Source organism: Nelusetta ayraudi, unplaced genomic scaffold, assembly GCF_046127955.1.
Source record: "Nelusetta ayraudi isolate G7.1 ecotype Tasmania unplaced genomic scaffold, CSIRO-AGI_Nayr_v1 ptg000027l, whole genome shotgun sequence".
Lineage (NCBI taxonomy): Eukaryota > Metazoa > Chordata > Actinopteri > Tetraodontiformes > Monacanthidae > Nelusetta > Nelusetta ayraudi.
Genome location: NW_027466077.1, coordinates 4,305,200 through 4,327,491, shown reverse-complemented (window position 1 = coordinate 4,327,491; position 22,292 = coordinate 4,305,200). Strand labels below are relative to the sequence as shown.

The 22,292-nt window shown below is 48.4% G+C and overlaps 1 protein-coding gene across 1 annotated transcript in view; it reads right to left on the bottom strand.

The window, feature by feature from the left end:
* exoc4 (exocyst complex component 4) overlaps nt 1-22,292 on the bottom strand; it is a 92,232-nt gene that overhangs the window by 5,454 nt on the left and 64,486 nt on the right. Inside the window, exons 14-19 of the mRNA XM_076030196.1 lie at nt 19,141-19,277; nt 17,371-17,526; nt 15,905-16,083; nt 8,513-8,657; nt 7,533-7,711; nt 7,282-7,441 (exon numbers count right to left, since the gene is read on the bottom strand). Of these exons, the coding sequence (XP_075886311.1) occupies nt 7,282-7,441; nt 7,533-7,711; nt 8,513-8,657; nt 15,905-16,083; nt 17,371-17,526; nt 19,141-19,277 (956 nt within the window). The remainder of the gene's footprint in view (nt 1-7,281; nt 7,442-7,532; nt 7,712-8,512; nt 8,658-15,904; nt 16,084-17,370; nt 17,527-19,140; nt 19,278-22,292) is intronic.

Genomic DNA, 22,292 nt, shown 5'->3' with positions numbered 1-22,292 from the left:
TGCGAAGTTTCCTGACTGTTTCTTTCAATTAGCCGTCCCCATCTGGACCAGCACCGAGCGATGCAGACGGAGGGGGGAACCGACGAGCAGCGTCGCTGCCGGAAACTCAAACTGGGACTGCGACCGCCACGACACGCAGCAATTTCCGGCACGGACTCACTTTATTTTTGTTGTCTTATTAAATTCCTCCCCGAGAAAGCAGGGGGAAAAAAACCCAAACAAATTTAAATCCTCCAAATCCATCTGTTGATGGCGCAGCCAGCAAGTGGAAATAAAAACAAGAGACATCTCGGCGGTGCCATAAAACGGGGCTTTAACGGAGGCATAACGGCGTCAATAACTCACTTTGGCGGAGGCGCGGCGACGTGACTTTGCACGTAGGACTTGTTAAAGACAGATCGACTTGGCTCTCATTAATAACAACTGCGCAGGTTCTGTCTCTGCTATCGAAACAGTGACGCTCCATGCACGGGGCAGCAGCATGCTAGTCCGCAAATGTGTGTGTGTGTGTGCCCGCGCGCGCGTGTGCCGTCTGTGGTGCGGACAGCTGGCAATCTGGCCTCTGCTCAGAATAAAGGAGTTGAGACAGAGAAAGCGTGCCGAGGCGTGTGTGTGTGTGTGTGTGTGTGTGTGTGTGTGTGTGTGTGCGTGCACAGTTGAGCGATGCACATTAGCGCGTGCTGCAAACACTTTCAAACAGTTCATTACCCGAGCAGTTGGGAAGCCATTTGCCAAGCGGGGTGAGGGACGTTAATAAGATTTAAAATCTCTCAGCAGCATGCCGCCGACCACGGGAACCTCGCCGGGACACACAAAGAGATGCACACGCGCCGACGCACACAAAGCTTACGGTGTGTTTTCCGACACTTTGACTGCGTGAATGTGCGACTGTGCATTCGAGCGTATTCCTATCTGTGCACTCAAAACTTAAGGCCACGTTCAGACTGCCAGGCCAAAATCCGATTTTCAAGCCCATCCAGATTGCAACCGGATGGCTCTTTTGCAGTCTGAAAATTTGGATTTGAGAAGGAATCTGATTGGAATCAGATTCGCCTGCAGCCTGAACGCAGCCTTAGTGCGGAGCCACAGACTCAACTTTGTGTTGAGTGTCTAGTTTGAAAGAAATTCTTCCATTCTCGATACACGCGTTGGTGGTCCTGACAGCCGGTCAGAAGCCGGAGCACGAGGACAGAGGACCAAAGCAGTGTCAAAACTAGAAGTGCACGAGGTTGAAGTTGAACAGCCTTGTTTGTCTGCTTGCTAAACTCACACAAGCTCACAAATACATGAATGAGTTCTTTTGTTTTCTTTTCAAAATTTCGACCCGCTTCCACCCTGTGCTCCGTCTTTAAGAACAGCACTTTAGGAGTCAGCGTGTGTGTGTGTGTGTGTGTGTGTGTGTGTGTGTGTGTGTGTGTGTGTGTGTCTGTATGCATGCATGAACATGCCCCCATGGTGCGATTCCTATTAAATTTTAATTAGCCTCCTTCTTCTCCCCTCCCTCCCTTTCTTCCTATACAAAGAATATTAAGTCAATTTATGACGCATGGCCTCAGTACGGGACAAACTGATGTGTGAACACGGTGGCAAAAAATAAATAAACAAATGAAATAATGAAAGACAGGCGGGTGAGAAATGAGAGAATCAGCACAATTCTCCTTTTTGACCCCCCCCCCCTCCTCCCCTCCCCTTTCCTTCCCCACCCCTCATTTCCAGCTCGCACAATATTAAGGCCATTACGTGCTGCCTCTGTCAGCGTGTTTGGAGCGACACATTAGTTACAGAGGGGAGGGAGGGAGGAAGGGAGGAAGGGAGGAAGGGAGGAGGAGGAGGGTGAGGATAAGAGAGCGGGAAGGATGAGGCGCTCCATCAGCTGGAACCCAGAGAACTTGTTGCTGCAATAACAAATGCGTAGCCGCTGACAGGCGAACGACAAGCAGGGAGCAGCTTTCTTCCTCTGGCGGGGGGGCAGCCGCCTCGCCCGCTTTGTTGGGAATATGCACAAAGAAGTAGTGCGCCCCCCCCGCCCCCCGCCCCCCTTCCAATCCCAAACCCCCTCACCAACTGTTTCCCAAATCCAATATATTGCGGAAACGCTCCGTCTGCTGAAGGATTCTCTCTAAGTCAACGGCCGCTGCTGAGACCTTTAAAGTCTCTCTGCCGTCCCCACGCCTTCATCTTTGTAAATGTCAGCAACACAACAACAACAACAACACACAGTATCTCCTAATCAAAGCCGCCTTTGTCTGCTGTCTGGTTCTGAGTTAAAATTCCTAAAAAGTAGCACGATAATTGCAGATGGTCTGATTTGGCAGGACTTCACATTCGACAAGACTTCTTGGGTAACGACTGATGTGCTCCTCCTCTGATAGTCCAGCCTTTTTTTTTCTTCTAGAACTTTGTAGAAAAATCCAGTTGGCCTGATTGATTTTAATGCGGCGGCGGCGGCGGCAGCTTCGCAAAGGATAAGATTTCTTATTTGGAAACGACTCGCGAGCTGCTGGACGGCTCTCACTTCTTTTCGCCTGTCTGCCATTTTCAAACCTCTACCCCGCCTCCCTTCCTAAAAAAGCTGCTGCGCTGTTTCTCTCTCTCTCTCTCTCTGTCTCTCTCTCTCTCTCTCTGGCGGTAATGAGGATGAGGAGAGAGTCTGCTGAGACTCCGGGACCGAAGCTTCATCAGCAAAAACCGGCCACGTCACGCTGCGGCGTGCGCAGGCAAACGCCACGCTGCTCCTCCGGTCTCGCTGGCTTCGTTAGCAGAGAGCGGCATCTTCGTAAACACACACACACACACACACACACACACACACAACTGCAGCAGAGATAGGCTGGGTTCATCAGCAGGGAACAGCCTCATTGCGTGTGTTTTTGTGCGCGCGTGCGCAGAGAATGCAGCAGCAGAAGAGGAAGAAGAGGAGGAAGAGGGGTGGAAGGAGGAGGAGGAAGAAGAGGAGGAGAAGGAGGAGGGGCCGGGCAAGGGGGAAAAAAGGATGAGAGGGAAAAACACTTGAGCAGAGGCCGACGTGCAGGTGGCTGGACGTGAGAACAGAGGCGAGGAGAGGAGAGTGAAGAAAAAAGTCAAGTGAGAGTGAGAGGGTGTGTGTGTGTGTGTAAGGGGGGAGATAAAGACGGAGACGGGAGGCGACAGGAGGGGAGGGCAGGAGCCGAGCCGAGTGACAGCGCAGCCACGCCGGGACCAAAATACAAACAGTTTTATCTGTTGACACCCACTAGCTCCTGACACAGCTGTCAACTGTACTTATTACCACATTGTCTGCGGACGCGCAAGCACACGCACACACACACACCTGTCTCACACACACACACACACACACACACACACACACACACACACACACACACACACACACACACACACACACACACACAGAGGCACAGTTGTTTTCCAAAAGACTAAAGGCTGAAGCGGGAAAACACTTTGCTTCTTGTACAGCCCTGAAACAAGTGCACAGGGTGGTAATTTCCAGGAGTGAACAGGAGGGGGAGACAGGCTGACACCTGAGGTCGAAACCTTCAGGGGTCACTGTGTGTGTGTGTGTGTGTGTGTGTGTGTGTGTGTGTGTTCCACCTCCACCTGACACGGAACACATTTACAAACTCTAGTTCACATTCGCTGTCCTGCAACACAAGACTAATGCGAAAAACAACTCTGTCGAAAACAGGATATTTAGCCCACTGTTTACAGCCACACTCCAAAAAATCTAAAATTGTTGCTCAGACATCTGGAAAAGTGGAGCAAAGAGAAAAAGCAAAGCACAGACGCTAGTGAGCGACTGCTAAAAGACAAGATCTTCCTCTCAGGTCAGTGAATGAAAGTAAAAAAAAAAAAAAAAAGTAAAAAACAACGTTGCAACATCATCACAATGAATTTTTGATTTGTTAACAACTGAGCTAACTAGCTAACTACCTCTCATTCTCACGATATCAAAGCCCTGGCAACCGTTTCATCTCCATCCCGTTGCTTCTCCTGCCGCCAAGACCAGGAATGATGGAGGGAGGAGGGGACGGAATAATAAGAGGGAATGGATGGAGTGACAAGGAGGAGGGCGCATACGCACGCACACACACACACACACACACAGGTGTGACATTGCGATGACACAGTTGTGCCGAACAAGACCGAGCTGCTGAACTGTTTCAGAACAGATGGTCAGGTTTTTTTGTTTTTTTTTTGGTTTGTGTACGTGTTTGACCTTGACCTGGGGAGCTGACGTCTCAGCCAAACACGGGGCTGACACACGAGAGACCACCGCACACACACACACACACACACACACACACACACACACACACACACACACACACACACAAACACACACACCAGAGAGTTTCTGACACTTGGCATCACATGCAGCTTCAAAAATCAGCTCTTGTGGGTTGTTTAACAGAATTACAGATTTTTTTTCACTGAACTTTTCCAAACATAGGGTCAGCCAGAAGGTGGCAGTGTTTCCCCATCATTTCTCAATCTGGAAGCAAAAAGGACATGCGCTTGTGTGTGCGCTTGTGTGTGTCTTTGAGGGTTCTGCAGTGCTGCTTAGTTTTAACTCAGATCAATGGTTATTACTGTGCCCTTGTCCAGGTCTCTCCTGACTCTCCCTTTCCCCACACAGGCACGCTGATGGGAGGGAGAGAGGGGCGAGCAAAATCAAGAAGCTAACACACACACACACACACACACACACACACACACACACACACACACACACACACACACACACACAGCGACTTACTAACACCCGCAGAGAAACAAACGTCCGCGGGTACACAGAGGAGCATCTGCAGTCTTCCCTCTCAAGCATCAAGCTCCAAGCTTCAAGCTGCGTTCGCTCGCTGTCCGCTCAATTTTTTTTCTCCCTCTCTCACTCATGTTTCTCCACAGGTGGATATAAAGTACCGCTGCACATTCTGCTACCGCCGCCGCCGCTGCTGCTTGTCTCAAAAAAAAGAATTGTTTTGAACAACGTGCAATCACCTTAAAGCCACGTACCTGTGGGTCTTACCAATTTAGAGTTTCTGTTTATTCGGCAGCAAAAACGTGTGCACATTTAATGCACAAATAAAAAAATACGATAATAAAGAGCCGACTGGGGCCAAAGAGCCAATCCCGTCAAAGGGGAGTGTCTTCCTATGATCCGAAACGTCAGATTAGTGCTGCACAATGAGTCCAGTTGTCAGTTAGAGGTGTGTTGAACTAACTTGGGTCTTTATTTTGACTCTAGGAGAGACTAGAGTGGAGTACTATGGCGAGAGAACACTGGTAAGGGGAAATTTGCAATTCCGTCAGCTGACCTGTGAGTGACCCTCCCACTGGCGTCCAGCTGCCTCACCATCCTGCAGCATTTTCCCAATTTCCACTGCTGGCCCACCCCACTGCAGCCTCACTCCTGTTATTACCTCCTTTTGTCATGTCTTCTCACAAACGTGGCATTAAGCCGGTGGACGCCACGTCAAGCATATTCACATCATCACCACCACCACCAGCAAAAAAAAAACAAAAAACAAAAAACCAACCCTAAATATAATGACTTGAAAATGCTGATTGTCTTGGTCGAGTTTGTGTCCACAGATGAGCGAAAAAAAAACAAAGAGGGATACATATCAAGTGTGTGGCGAGACTGATTGTGTGTGTATGTGTGTGTGTGTGTGTGTGTGTGTGTGTGTTGTGCGTGCGGCAGACTCGGGCGCCGGAGGCCGGCCAATCTAGAAAAAGCCATGAATTTGTAAACAATGCGGCGTGCAATTCCCAATCAACGCCTCCGCGACGCCCACGGCTGGTAATCAGAAGGGGGCGGCGGGCGGAGAGGACGCGCAGAAGAGCCGTCAGCCGCGCTTCTCCGTAATCAGAGTTGACAGAGGGGAGAAATAACATTCTAATCAAGGGTGCTCCACATCCAGTACAGTTCAGGGCATTAAAAATGTACTCCGCTCGCTTTTTCCGTTTTTTCCCCCCGTTGACCGCAGAAAAAGCGCGGTCGACAGCGGCGGAGTTCTATTACAAAGGTCCAGCAGCTAATCAACAAAAGCCCCGCAGCACCCAGATGTGGTTGAGCACCTTTGTCCCCTCCGCCAACCCAATAATTAAGACTGACGGGGTATTTATTTATTTTTCTTTTTTTCCTCCAAGCAAAGAGGTTTATATTTGATATGTTTGCCGCGATGATTCACGATGCAAAACCGCCACCGCCGCTGCCGCCTTGTCGGCAGGTGTTTCTGGTCGAAAGAGAAATGCGTCATCGGGTTGCTGCACAAAGACAAAGAAATTGCGGCTTTGGAACGATGCAGAGTTTTATTTTTTCTCGCAGCCTGCAGAGGCGTCCTTCGCGTCTCACGCAGAGCCGAGCGCTGATATCTGTCGGTGGCCGGAAACAAGGCGGCGGCATTTCAAAATCAAGATACTCTATGTAAAAAATGTTCTCCTCCGTATTTACCTTTGTCTCAGCTTAGTCCGGTTGGATGGATGTTATTCACCTCTGCAACTTCCGCCTTCTATCAAACGAGTCCATTCACTCCTCTTTCTCATGAAAGATGCATTTTTTTTTCTAAAACTTCCTTTCACTTAGTTTATTTCTTTCTTTTCCAATTTTGCCCCCCCTGCGCCTCCCTCCAACCAGCCCTGAGCTCTCCTCCTACCCTCTCCATCTTTCTCCATCAGCCTGCCTCTCTCACACACTCACAGTTCTCTTCTGTCAAGGACACAGGCTTCTAAAAGAAAGAGAGCTGGAGAGAAAAAAAAAAAATCATCATACGAAGACTATAAAAGATCCTTTCTGTCTTCTCCTCTCTTTCTAGCTGTGACTCCCCAACCCACCCACCTTCCCACAGAGACACCTGATATATGTATTTTTTTTTTTTTTTTGCCCCTACCACTGCAGTCAGTCAGGGCTGGACTGCAGCAGGCAGCGGTATAAAAAAGGTATAAATAAGAAATAAACAGCGACAGTAAGAAGCGAAAACAGACTCCGGGAGGTGGCCGACAAGCTGCGTGGCCATCTGTCTGCTCTGGGAAGCCACACTGTTGCTCAAGGAACTTAAAGATATTGTTCATTTAGGCGCATTGGAATGTGCGGGACTGTGAAGGAGCGGCAGGAAGAACATGAAGGTTTCCAAACTCTCCGGGTCATCATCATCTTCAGGGTTAAGTTAAAGCGGCGGGACTGGTTTTCGGTAGCTTCAAGATAACTCAGCTTAGCCTTCAAGTCATCAACTGTTTAATTTAAACTTGGGAGTGGACGTGGAAGGAGACTATTCCGCTCACCTGGCAAAGTCGAGGTCCGCCTCGCGGGACATGGTGATGTTGGTGAGGTTCTGCTGCAGGACGAAGATGTTCCTGCACATCTTCTTGATGCCCGACTCGCTGATCCTCTTGAAGTACTGGGCGCCGTTGATGAGAATGCAGGAGATGAGGTGGCCCAGGCCTGGCGACGGCAAGGAGAAGAATCAACACACAACGCTTTTCCAAAATGCAAAAAAGCAGCAGGGGGCAAACGATGGCACGTGGGCGCTGACCTTCAAAGATGTACTGGAACTTGTGCTGCTGCAGGGCGGCGCCCATCACCTCCTCGATGGCCGACACGTCCTTGTTGAGTTTGACCACCAGGGGGTCGTAGTCCATGCTCTCCACGTTGGCCACGATGGCGTAGTTACCCTGTTTGGTTAGCGGGATGAGGTAGTGGAAGCAGTGCACCCTGGTGGAGAGCAGGAGAGCAGTTTAAACAGGAAATGGAGGATGCTTGTGAAGCGCCACTGTCCAGATGTCATTTTATAATTTAATAAGGAAGATCATTCAACTTTACATGCCTGCCACCTTCACACTTTCTCCATGGTCTTTGTTCCACTGCTTGCTACACCCCCCCCCCCCCCCCTTTAACTCGCACCACCCCTTTAACCTCCTCCCCCCTCCACCTTTTCCTCCTCATGGCTTCATTTGGCCGGGGCCGCTATCAGGGGAAATTCGCTAGATGGGAAGAGTCAATGGAGTGTGGCACATAGCGAGACATCAGCCTCAGGGTGGCTTTCCCACCGAAAATCATAAACAATATTGCATAAGCCACGCGAGAGTCAGCGGGGGAATGGTGGTACACGGACCTGGAGGAGTGGCGGCACGCGATGATGGAGGGCTATTAGTGGCTGTGGAGGAGGAGGGGAGGATGGGGGGAGGGGGGGTGGAGTATATGGTGTGGTAAATGAACTCGGATATTGACCCTTAAAAAGCTGCTGGGTTTCCACGCCTTGGGTTAGGTTAATAGAAAAAGCTGGTGACTAGCAGGGAGGCGACAACACCGCCACGACTCTGAACGACAGGTGTGCCGTCAATTTCTTCCTTTTTTCCCGCCAATGAAAATAAAGCGAAGAGAAAAAGTGGGAATTACGCTGCAGCTGTGGCCATCACATCGTCCCTCGAAACTAGCCAAATAGACGGCACAAAAATCTCAGTCATGTCAAGGGAAGTCAAGGGAAGCCTTTAGAAAATAAAAAATTCTGCATACCTGACTTCCAGGTGCAGCACCAGCAGGGAACGGTCTGCGATGTCCTGGAAGCCCCTGGACAGGTCGCTGAGGGTCTGGAGGATCTGCTCTCTGCTGCGTTCGCTCTCGCCGACCCCCTGGCTGTCCGCCGAGGCCAGGGACACACCTGGATGGACGGGGAAGACAAGAAGATGCCGTGTGAAGTCAAAACATTTGCACGAGAAGTGAAAGTTGTGATAGTAACAGTTCCAAGAGGGGTTTCGAGGGTGATTTTCCCTGGACTCTGTGTAACACCCTCATTATTAGTGTAAAGTCCAAACTTTACTGGACGCTTCCAGACACTTATGCTGACTATAAAAAAAAAAGACAGCAGCCGTGGAGGACAGTTAGTGGCTCCCAACGTCAAACTTCTGTGTCTTTCCGTGTCTTTTGGCTCCTTCTCATACTTTCCCTCTCGTCACTCGTGCTGAGGCAGCAGGAGCGTGTCAGTGCACTCTGGTGAAACGCACACAGTGGATGCGTGCATGAGCGAGAGTGTGTGTGTGTGTGTGTGTGTGAGAAAGGAGCATGGGAGCATGATGAGTGTATATAAATTCACCCCAGTGAAGATCAATGGCCATAAATTAGCCAGGGGAGGAAAGGGAGAGAAATTGGCCCCGTCACTCATATGTAAGTCTATTTGGTCAATGAGGCGAGTGTTTGGGCGTGTGTGTGTGTGTGTGTGTGTGCGTGCGTGTGAGGAGCGACTGTTGAACGGGGCCAATGCAGACGTAGTGGATCGATGTGCCGCAGTCGAAGTCAGCTCCCCAGTTACTCTTCCTGCCCTTTCGAAGGTCACACGTACGTGCACTCACACTCAGACACACACACACACACACACACACACACACACACACACACACACACACACACAAAAAAAGTGCTCACCATCGAAGAGAGCAGCAGACTCTGAATGAAGGCCAAAATAAGCTCCAGTGCTCATCCCCACAATCAATTGTACGATATTAATACATTAAAAACACATTTTGCATTTTTGTGTATTGCGGTTTAGCGTAAAGGAATAGTTCACTCAAAGCAGAATGTTCCCCCTCGAATGGTGTCAATGCCTACGTTTTTCTTTCTTGGAGGGCGGGGCTGGAGGGTGAAAGCACTTACCAGACCTTTTCTTAAAATACCACAGAAGAAGACGAGGTAGCAGCAGCTCTTACAAGCTGCGGCCGCCGAAGATGTTAGCATGGGTGCTGCTACGGTGGAGGTTCAATACCTTATAAAGTATTTACCAACAGTTCATCATATCAATATTGCATAAAGATCTGCTTGAATTTCTTTTTTTTGTGCCAAGTCCAGGAACTTTTGATGTCGGACATTTATTAATATTATATTCAGAAAAAAAGAGAAAACACAGAGCTAGCCTTCAAGAAGACTGCATCATCTGTGTGAGGTTTCTTTTTTTTTTTTGTATTTGATTAGATTTATTTCAAAGTGGAATAACTTTGCATAACCCTGGCAGAAATGAGGCCGGCTTGCACACTCTGCACACTGTTTGAAGTCATAACTCCCATTACATCAAAGTGATCCTTCGCCGTTTCCCCTTTGGTTGGGTGCTCGCGAACACCATGGCGGCGGCGGCTAACTTTGTGGCGCGCTCCTTCACGTGCGCCTCCAAAAAAAAAGGCACGCCTCCCGCTCCGACTCCTCCTTCATTAGGACGAGCGCTCGGCGAGACGAGAGGCCATCGGCTTGGGCAAACAGCGGCCGAGTCGCGCCGCCACCACCGCCGCCACCGCCCAATCAACAAAGCAAACACACTCACACGGGGCGGTCGTGATGTGGCAGCCGGCTGACAGCTGCTCTCGAGGCCCCGACAGCGTGACACGAGGCGATAAAGGGGCCGAGACGGCGTTTTCCTATTAAAATAAAGGTGCTCGTGGAGCCGTGTATGCAGAAGAGCGAAAGAGCAGGCGCTCTGTCGAGGTACTGGCTGGCTAATTAACTTGCTTATTAACTGCCTTCTTCGGGAAAAGCTTCTCGATAATGCGCGCGCGTGGGCGTACACTGCAGTGCGGAGTCATTTGCAGCAGCAGCTGCGGGGCGACTTCACAGGCGGCGCCGCTGAATCAGACAGCTGAGCGAACGCCTCGACAGAGACCCTCCCCCCCGCAGCCCTTCGGCGGAAATAAAGGCTTTTTAAGCATTTTACTGGAAGGCAGACCGCGAGCAAAATAACTGGAAAGAAGAAAAGCAGAACTTGTGAGGCAAAGGATGGGACTATACGATATCGGGGGTCAGAGGTCACATTAATAGACTTAAGAGACTTTCAATGGCGTTGCGAATTTGTGCTTGGAAAAGGAGTGAAGTATAATCCTGAGCTGAATGAATGCATCTTGGAGATGGAGATGAATGAAAATGAATTTGTTCTGAGGATATAAAATATTAAATTTTCATCTTCTACTTTACTTTACTTTGGCCAACTTTCAAGAATCTATATTGATGATCAGTGTTGTAGATGCTGCACTGCATGTAATGACAAAAAGAGAGAAAATCCTCAACATGCGTTCCATCACTCTTTACTGAAGACGTCAACATGTAATCCTAACCTAACTGCAAAACCTGACGACAGCTTTACCCATGAAATAAAATAGCAAAGCCGATAAACTGCAATTACAGTGGGAAAAGAAATCCATACATCTACACTGTTTACTGCCTCCTCGTCTTCCACAAGCAACAGGAGGAAAACAAGCAGCGACGATTAGATCTTTAGGTCGGCAATATCGATATTAATCCGGCTAAGTGAGCCGCGGGAACAAACAAACAGGCATCGGTCCGAACAGAAAAGATCCCGGGTGATTTCTCAGGGGAGCACCGCGTAATGACATTAATCGACTCCATCTGATTGTGACTAGCCGGCGAACCATGTTTACTCTCCGCGGCCACTCAATCGGATCATAAACAGGCGCGGAATGCTGTGACGTGACGACGGCGCAGGACTTATTTTTTTATTTCATTCCCTGGCTGTACGTAAAAGCGGCTCCCGCAGCGGGTGCAGCGCCTCACATTCCGCCTCAGAACATCTTCATCACCGCCGACGTACACTCTTCTGATGGGGACCGTCCTGCTCTTAGTGCGGCTCAATCCTTTCTTCCTTCTCTCAGTGTGTGTGTGTGCGCGCGTAAAGTATAACTAGAAACCGTGAGCATCCTCTTTTTTTCTCTCCACTGCAGCATTACACTCAGTCATCCTGGCAGCAGAAAGGGGCAAAATCCCCCCAAAAAAAGAAAAAGAAAAAAGAAAGGATGCTCAGTGTGGCACACACTGCTGGAGGTCTCTCCAGGGGGTGGCGTCGGCAACACACAAACACACACACATACGCGCGCGCACACACACACACACACACACACTGCCTGCCTGTGGTTTGATGATGTGAGTGAGGCAGCGGCGCCATCATCAGAATGGGGGGGGGGAGACGACTCATTGGTCCTGACTGGACTGACAACTTTTTCTTTCGCTCTCTTCCTCCATCCCCTCCCTCAGCCTCCCTCCCTCCTTCATACTGATTTAATGTGAGGATGTGTATGTTGCCTGTCTACTAACGCATTCATGTGTGGGCGTGTGTGTGTGTGTGTGTGTGTGTGCGCGGGCGTGCACGTTTGCGCTGTGCTTATCCAATTATTTTTCGAAGCCCGTCGAAGACAAACGGCTGTTGGCCGCCATCTGCAGAAGAGGAGGCGAGGCAGACATTAAGGGAGGGGCGATCAGTGAGGGAACTCTTTCTCTCTCTCTCCCTCACATACACACACACGGTGCGTGTCTGTTCACACAGAGTTACAAGAGAAGCGTGTGATGCAACACCTGCAGCCGGAGGACTGAGCCGCTGCATCAGGGGAGGGAGGAAAAAAGACAATAACTTTTCACAAAAGGGGAGTGAGGACGCTAAATATTTAACGCGGTGGTGATCTGCATGATGCAAGGAGTGCAACTGAAGAAACAGCCAACAAACTCCTAGAACATCTTCGGTATCATCGTCAGATGAGGGCGATAAATATTTAGGAGGGTTTGTTTAAAAAATAAACGTCCAGGATGGCAAAGATATATATGTACGAGATATAGAACTAGGAGGCGGCGTGATGAATGATTCATAAACAACGGACTGACTAAGAGACAAGCAGAGGAGTTGTTAATTATTCTGCCGCCTCTGGTGGAGGATGAACGTATACAGAGGAGTGGGATCTGACCTCCTGCCTGGAGAGACATGCACAGCTGTGGCCAGGTGCTCCATGCCGAGGACGAGCCTCAAATATTCCAGTGTTGGAAGATCGCCCTTCGCACGACGAGGGAAACTGAAAACTGTTTAAAACTATTCTCTCTCTCTGACGTAAATGAGCCTGGAGCCTGCGACGTGACGAGACACCTGATGTCTTTTAAACATTTGGCAGATCGACCGGGGAGCAGTGGGTGTGTTCTTCAGGGTTCAGAGCGGATGAGTGGCCAGAACAAGTACACACAATGAGTTGAACTGAGCAACAGGAAGAAGTTTCAAGTTCAGAAGCAAAGAGGCTCCACGTTCTTCAGTTCTTCAGGGAGTATAGAGATAGTGGTCCAAACTAGAGCTGACACCAGCAGAAGGCAGGCGGCCACGGGTACAAATCTACCAGGAATCTGAAGAGTCAAAGAAGAGCACGTGGCAACAATGCTGGCAACAACGCTGGCACTGGCCTGGATGTACAAGAGAAAACAAAAGAGAGGGGGGGGGGGGGATCAGACAGGATTAAGGAGAGAAGGGAGCAGGGAAGGAAGACAAGAAAAAAGAGGGTGAGGGAAGGAGAATGAAAGAAAGAAAATAAAAAAGAAAGAAAGAAAGAAAGAAAGAAAGAAAGAAAGAAAGAAGGGGGCGAAAATGAGTTGTTCATACCTGACTGCTTCTGTAATACGAAATCCAATTTGGAGAGGCAGAGACGTGAGGTGGAGCGGGTGTGGGTGGGGGTGGGGGGAGTCGGAGGACGAGATAAGGTGGTGGTCCTTTATTCCCTGCCACAGACCTGTCCCATGTTGCACAGCGGCGCGCACACACACACACACACGCACGTGCACGCACACACACACGATGCCAACACCGCATCGTCTGTCATCAGCTCGGCAAACGCTAAATAAATGAACAACACGGAGGCTGTCCCGGCATGATAAGTGGGCGGCCCCGTCCTTCCTATTAGTGCCACCCGACAGAATTAATGATAATTATGTCACGTCCCATGCCTACTTTTTTTTTTTTTTTTTTTGAATCTTTATCTGCGCAAAAAAAGAAAAGAAAGCTGTTGTCGGAGTGAGAGGTGGGCGAGGCCGCTTTGAATGAGGAGATAGCGACAAAGTCGTCGCGTCAAATAAGAACATTCCCTGTTTAATTATTTTATGTCTGAGAGAGAGAGAGAGAGAGAGAGAGAGAGAGAGAGAGAGAGAAAGGTTGAGATATGAGAAGGCAAAAAAATAAATAGTAAAAAAAAGTTAAGGGGCAATCAGAGGTGTGAGGCTGCAGAGTTGTGACGGTGGCTGATAAGAGCCACCGGGGGGCGTCTCGCCGTCACTGGAGGGAAGGTACATAATTTAGCCGTGCTGCGCCAGAGGACCCAGATACTGCGGAGAGCAAGCTGCTCCCGAGGATTGGACATAATAGGCTACAAGGCTGATGGGAGGTGCTGTATAAACAGGTGGCAGACACGCACACACACGCGCGCGCGCGCGCACACACACACACACACACACACACACACACACACACACACACACACACACAACTGAGCTTATCTGAACAGAAACTGACCTGTGTGAAAACTCCGTCCAGGGGACGTTTCAAAGTTCATCACCCCAAAATGTGTAATCACAGCGGGGAAATGTGTTTGATTGGCCGCCGTGCCGCCGCAATAAAGAGTTGAAGGACTTTGTGAACGTTAGTGTTCGTGAGGAGTTAGTGTGAGGCGGAACGTGCACTAAAGTCGTAATCAGGGCGCCGGCGCCATCGTTAAGTGATTAAAAGGGACTCGCGCGAAGGCTGCGTTTGACGGCGAGACAGACGCTCAGTTTTAATCAACGATTAATGATTCCACGCTGATGGCGGGGCAGGCAATTTAAAAAAAAGAAAAGTGAAAAAAAAAGTTTTCCACGTTCATTAAGGCTGGCATTTATAAACACAGACACCTACAGCGATAATGACTCTGTGAGTGTGTGTGTGCGTGCATGCGTGCGTGTGTGCACCTACTCCAGTGGAGGAGGTAATGAGTGCGTTATAAGACATTAAAAACAAGAATTTAATGAGCCGCCGTTAAGAGTCCTCGCTGCTACAAAAAAACAAAAAAAAAAAAGGCTTTGCAGTCGAGAACATTTTAAGCACCTCCAACTGTGATCCTTCATAAAAAAAAAAGCGGCTGCACAGAGCGTTCTGATCAATAACTGCCTTTGAGACTTGGAGCAACAACTTGCGGTGAAAAATGTCAACGATCTCTCACCGGGTCTTACGAGCACGTTTGTCGGTAGAAGAGGCGCAGCAGAGAGCAAATCGCGCCTTTCTGCAGCATGTTTGAGCTTTATTTTACTGTTAAATGCCGGTACTTGCTCAGTGGAAGACTTCAGCCGGGCTTGAATCGATGCCCCGTTGACTAAAATGGGGGATAACAGCCAGGTATTCAGTCTGAATATTCTGTGGCAGCGACAAATGCCGCACATTTGTTTTCACCTCCTTGTTCACGCACAAAAGACTTTTATTACTTTGAGGAAAAGGTTTTCTATTATTCCCGTCACGTCCAGAAAACTAAAAACAGAGGAAAGCCAATTTGCCCATGAATTATCTAGTTTTTTTTGTTTTTAATGGGAACCAAGACTGATTAAAACAAATCATGTTGAGAGAGTAATCTGGAAATCAAAACGAGTCAGAACACCTGCATCGAAATTATTTTGACAGGACAGATTCACTTATTTGTAAAAAGCATCGGGTTCATGTGTCATCCTTTAAAAACAGAAAAAGCAAAGTTTGTCCGGGCACCACTTCTCTCAGTCGTATTTAAATGTTTTAGTTCAATATCAAAACCTCTGAGTGCTAATAAGAACGCACAGTCGGTGAGCACCTTGTGTTCATTACCCAGCATTGCTGCTGCTTCTTAATTGCCTGTTTGCAAGGCCCGACAAGAGCAATTCAAAAAAAAAAAAAAAAAGATACCAGACCAATTTGTCTGCTCATTGCCAGGACGACGAGTTAAGGCGCCGAGGTGCTGGTAAACAACTGAATAGTCAAACGTATGAAAATGCAGGAGTCCTTTCACGTCATTGTCTTTAAACATGTGGGCATGCTGTCTTGCCAGTTTTCAGCGTCAATGACTGAATTTACCGCACAGAGACACCACCACCTCAACCCTCTGACACTTCACTCACCCTGTGTTTGCGGCAAGGTGGCGAAGAAGGCCTTGAGGCGGGCGGCGAGCCACTCCATGCTCTCGTGCAGGTTGGCCAGAGCCTTCAGGTCGCTGACGTCACGCAGGATCTCGTTCTGGGGGATCAGCTTGTCCCCCAGGTTCCCGGTCAGCACCTCCGACTCCTTGGCAAAAGCCACTCTGAAAAAAGAAAGAAAGAAAGAAGGTGAAGGGGAAAACAGGTAGGGAATACAGATTCAGCGCTGGTAGAAGAAAAGAGAAAAATGAAGTTGGATGACTGAGAGGCAGGAGGATAAAAAAAAAAAAGAGACCGCAATCAGTCAGCTGTGAGAGGCTCTTCAGGGACGCATTTATATACTGCTTTGTTTTGTTTCTTTTGGCCGGATTTCAAATGTCTTGTCTGCAGAGGCACTTATTATATAAGCAACATTATATAAATGCGATAATGGATGCCAATTCTGTATTCGAAGGGAAGCAAATAGATTTTGTGCAGAAACAAAAGCAATATGTAAATACACGTGTGGAGAAAAAAAAGGTTCGTTTCAAGTTGAGGAGAGTCTCCTGTGGATGCAGAAAAGTCGAGAGAATATTTCCGAACAGATGGCAACGCTGCTGAAAAGTAAAAAAAAAAATAAAAAAAGAAGAAAAAGCTTATGGATGTATATCTGTGAGGGACGGAGTCCAGCCCCCACCCCCGTCCCCAAGTACATTTGTACAAGAACCTGTGGTTTTAATGGACTTTTGCTGTTGACAAGACAGATGGACAGAGAGCAGGGAGGCTGGCGATTTGTGCGCCTCTGCAGGCTCCAGAGTGTTAATATGAGGAGGAGGAAGAAGAAGACGAAGAAGAAGAAAAAGAAGAAAAAACTTAAAGAAAAACACACAGAATTACGTATTTTCTGGCTGGTTCTGGGCTGCGTCGGCATGTGTCGCCCCCTTTAATGAGACTTTTATTTAGAGCTCTCGGGGGTTGCCAGTCGTGGCCGGGCTAATCCCCCTTTCATGGTGATGAAAACATCAGCGGCTCCCTAATCAAAGGGCCGTATGGCGGCCACAACAGATTGACTTCCTTTGGCCACACAACCAATTTATTTATTTACTTCGCTATTCCGCTCCGATGAGCGCCGGCGCTCCCTGAAGAGAGCGGCGGCGGCGTTCAAAGGCAATTTCGATAAGACTGACCTCGCCTCCGTCTGTTCCTCATGCATTTACTACCAGCCGCCCCCTCCTGGCCCCCTTCCATGGCTTTTCCTATGGCGGTTAGCTAAAGCGTGCTTGAAGGAGCAATCAACGGCTTATTTTACGGCTGCATCTGAGCGACAAGGCGGCGTTTAATAAGGTGTGAATGCGAGAATCGGAGACGGGGGGACGGATTAGCAGCACCGGCTCGCCAATGCTCGTTTGTTTGGGCGTGCGCAAAATAGCAGCTTGTAAACGCGGGAGTGCGTGTTTGTTTTTTGCGCATACCGAGTGAAATCCTCCTCGTCCTCCCTCTTCTGTCGGGTCTGTCTGGGCTGAGCCATGTTGGCCCAGTTGGGCAGCGACTGCAGCAGGCGGCTGATGTCCTCGTCCTTGGCCCAGGAGGCGCTGATGGTGAGCTTCTCCTCACACTGGACAATGGCCCTGGAAGGGGGGGCAGGAAACGACAGCTACCATGAACAAAGGCTAATACATCACAATAGTGTTGTAGTCAAGACGGTACCAACCAAGACCAAGACATTGTCAAGACTAGAGGGGATCGAGATCGAGACGAGACCAAGTCTTTACATATCAAATAAAAATAACAACAAAACAGAAAAAAATGACCAGGATCTTTTGATAAATTTAAGTTTGCTTCTAAATGGAACAGGAACATCTCTTTTCAGCAAGGTATCTTTTAATCATTTTCTTGAACAGTTTGCTGCTTTGCCAACTATTTTGAACCATATAAAAAAACTACTTTGCTTCATAAAATTAAAAAAATAAATTCACTCGGAATATGGTTGCTGGGTGTCACTCTGGGTGTCACAAACAGAGTGTTAAAGGGCAGCAGCTGGATTCTTTTCCGTTATTATCTGTCATTGTAGTCTTAAGACCTTTAAAAAGTGGTCTTAAGACCGAGACCAATCTCAAGTACTACAACACTAAATCACAATGCAATGGATCAGACCACAACAGGAACAATGACAGTATTATATACAGAAAGATAAATACACAGATTAAAAATAAAAATAAAACCGTAACAATAAAAAGATAAATAAGGATCAATATATTAACCGGCGGAATTCTAAATGCTGGAACACACTATTTGGGTTTTGGGGGTATCTCTTCACTTCCTGTATTGCACAAAACCACCAGTGTACATGCTGGTTGACAGACCAAAGTGGCTGCAAGTGACACATATTGGAGCCAAACTTCATGGCAACATGGCCAAAGGTGACCGTGACAGAGCCATGCAGCCAACGGCGAGCACTGTCACAGTCACCAAACAGTGTTACTGAGTCGCTGATTTTGGCCTGAAGACAAAGTGGGGCAGGCTGCCGGCAGGGATGTGCTTTCTGTGCATATGTCTGTAATTTTGGATCTGTATTCATTATATTAAAAAAAACAAAACAGCACCTTGCACAGGAGGAATGGATGCCCAAACACAAGCACACACTGTGGCAGCGTCCGCCGGGCCTGTCGTTCTCACTCTGAGGTCCCGGTGGGAACGAGGCCTGACCCGCGACAGAGTCCAGATGGGCTCACAGCAGTTTGTCGCTCCTGTTCTGCATCTCATGGCCGTATCGGCCGTATCTCGCCCTCTCATCCCTCATGCTTTTACCTGGACAGGCGCTACGTGCTTCCGAAGGAGAGGAGGAGGGGAGGGGTGCACAGATGGACGACCCCTTCACAGGACCAACGTGGGCGTCATTTTGTGCCAGTTTGTAAAAATATGCGAGACCAAATGTCGACCTCCATCCGTTACGCTTATGAATATGTTTTTGACATATTTTCACCGCGACTGGACTCAGATCAAGAAAAATAAAACAAGCAGGAACGTTGAAGAGACTGAATGGGTGCTTGACCATTCTGACTCCAAGCGGTATGAGGATTATCTTCATTTGGTTTCCTTTGATTGGTTGTTTCGGGTTTTGGTTGTTGATAAGACCAATTTCAAGGCACTGGAAGCCATTATTTCTCAGTTGCACAGGATTTGAAAATCGAAAAGCCAGTTTTTAACCCCCCCCTCCCGAACCGGTCACCACCACCTTGTACCTGTAGGCCGTGTTGCAGATGTCCTTGTACTCCTTGAGCTTGTCGCAAACCATCTCCAGGAACTGGTTGGAGTAGGAGCTCAGGTCCTGCATCAGGTTCATCAGATCCTGGATGGACTTCTCCACCACCACAGTGCTCTGCAGGTAGAACAGAGGCGATGGCAATCAGTGTTTGGGTATAGGATTTATTGTAAAGCTCCCACCATGTCATCAATATTTGACTTGAAACAACAACATGTCTCTGTTTGTCAATGAACTCCTAAAGAAGTCAAGCTTTTACTTGTTTTGATTGTTCTACTTTGCAGAGAGTGTGCGCTGTGACATGGCGCCACACCGAAGGAGTTAGTTCTGCTCTTCACAACACGTGGAAGGTGTAAGAACATATCAGTTTTAGCAGGAGGCTGTAAACACAGGGCTAAATAGGCGGTTTTCAGGAGAGCTGTCGAGGTTTTTGGATAATCAATCACGCAAAGCTGCCCGAATGCAGTCCGGGATGGGGCGGGAAAAATCAGAAAATGGGCCGAGTGTGGACCCTTTAAACATAAAAATGCAAAACTGCACGGTGAAAATGGAAATCAGAAATATAGACGAGGCCCATTTGATATCTGGTTTGAGGCTGAGGCTGAGGCTGAGGCCACGGGCTGGTCTGACAACCGGCGCCGTGCAGCTTCTCAGAAGTCTTTACACTGCATTTCCCAGAATGAAAGTCACTGTGTGTGTCTGTGAATCAGCGTGAGTGCGCGTATGTGTGTGTGTGTGTGTGTGTGTGTGTGTGTGTGTGTGTGTTTGGAACTCCTGTGCCGTGCAGCTTTTTTTCCCTCTTTTTTCTTGCAGGCTCAACGTGAGACTGTGTGTGCATTTGTCACAGTGCACCCGTCACCAGGAGCCACTGCAGGGCTGTGACAGCAGCCATTACAGATTAGCCACTCCTGCGTGACTAATAGCTGGCCTAGGAACAGCAGAGCGGCTTCATATCTTCCAGACACACACACACACACACACACACACACACACACACACACACACACACACACACACACACACACACACACGCACACACGCACACACACAGGCACGCACACACCACCGGCAGCAGCAGCAGCAAACTTTTCACCGTGCACACCTTTGAGCAATTCAAGCGCTGTTAAATGAGATTACAACTCAGTATGTTCCCGTCCGCCCCGCTCCTAGCACTTTACCAATTTATCCTACATCTCCAATAATGGCGATAACATGCCATTAGTCAGGTGATAGCCTGGCCGCAGTAGCTCCGAGACTCGCCAGGACTGCGAATGAACCAGCCGAGTGCCGAGTGGCGCGAGAAACCTGGAGCGCGACTGTTAAACACACCATTTATATTCATCATTCATGGAATCCTTAGCATTCATCTCGGCTCCACTCCCTGGGTAAACTTTACGCTGAGTCCCATTGTTTAGTTGTGAAATGGGTAATATATACATATAATAAGATATGTATATATATATATATATATATATATATATATATATATGTGTGTGTATATAAACATATATATCTTTATTAATAACTTTGTCAAAGATGAGGGAAATGGAAATGAACGGTTGAATGAAGCAGAAGGTTCTGGCAGCCGCAGGTCCAGTGCTAAAAAAAACCCAGACGCCCAGTTCAAACGGTTAGGCGTGAAACAAATGTGCCTAATAAAAACATTAATAACATTGTAACGGCGTGTCTGGCGCTGAGAGGGGTAAAATTAACAACCATAAGTCCCATATTGGCACAATTCAATTATTATCTCTGTTATTATGCTCTTAATTAATCAGATTTTATGTCATTGGTATTAGAGGCCCTCTATTAAAGTCGCTTAAGAGACTGTAGGGGGCAGTAGTGTCTGTAATTGATCATCAAATATGGAGAGACCCCTGGTGTGGTAGAATTACATTAATATTAATAGCTTCTTCTGTGTTTTGTGCCCCCCCCCTCCACATCCACGCCGACTCCCTCTCCCTCCCTCATTCTGTCACATGCCAGCGAACACACACGCACACAAACACACACGCACAAACACACACACATGCAAAGAGAAGCCCCTCCGCTGAGGGAAGTAATGATCCGTGGCAGCGCTGGAGCCCGTGGGGGGTGCGAGCCGAGGCCGCGCCTCAGCCAAGGGAGCACCCTTTACTGTCTACGCCTCACTTCCTGTCAGTCGGCCGGGGCGGGAAAACACACAAAGGGCCAACAGGGGGGCCAGCTGTTAGCCCGGCGATGGCAGCGGCTGCCGCAGAGTCGGCAGGTGGCGCCGTAAACTGCTGAGATAACGCGGTAAAAAAGGATCACAGGGGACGACAACGATGCATCCGTGACTTAGAGTGAGAGCTTCAAGCCTGCGACTCTTTGAATGAAATAAGTGGTTATTGTGCTGTGATTAGCGCCAAAATAATGCAAACTAAGATTGCAAGGCTGCTATTTTTTTTTATTTGACTTTCTTGGGAACCAATGGAGTTGCCCCCTTTTGGCCAAGATGAAGACTGCTGTTGTAGTTCTTTGAAAGAATTGACTTCATTTTGTTTTGTTTTTTTGCACCTTGAGGCTTGGTTTTGAGCACAAAGGTAACTTCAAATGCACTGCAGGCTTAGATAATAAGTATTTGAAGGAGAAGCTTTATGCAAAATTTGCTTTGCTCTCCATGCGTCTCGAGCCTGTTGATAAAAAACAAACAAGAAAAACAACAAGGTTGCCTTAGCGGAGTCCAAGATGATAAGAGATGGGAAAATAGGTATAATGTTCTTTGCAAAGACAAAAAGAAGTCTAGAATTGAAGCCAGCAAAGCTGTTATCAAAATGTTTCTGCAAGATTTGACTCATAAAATCGGCCCTTCACTCTCGCCGGCCCGAGTCCGAGGACGTGGGACTGAGCGGCCGAGCCAGCGAAGGGCGAAGAGTAAACAATGTATGCCCGATCCATTACTCCTGCTCCAACAATCGCACTGGCACTCAGCTCCCTTGTCTAATTCCGCTTATTTAACACAGCCATTTGTCTCAGGCAGCAGAAATCATTAAAAAGCAATCAAGGGACAGATTGAGAAAGGGAGGGCGGAGAAACAGAGACGGAGAGTGGTGGGAGAGTGTGATGCTTCTCTCGCCATTCTATAGGAGGACAACATCCACAGTGGGGGGG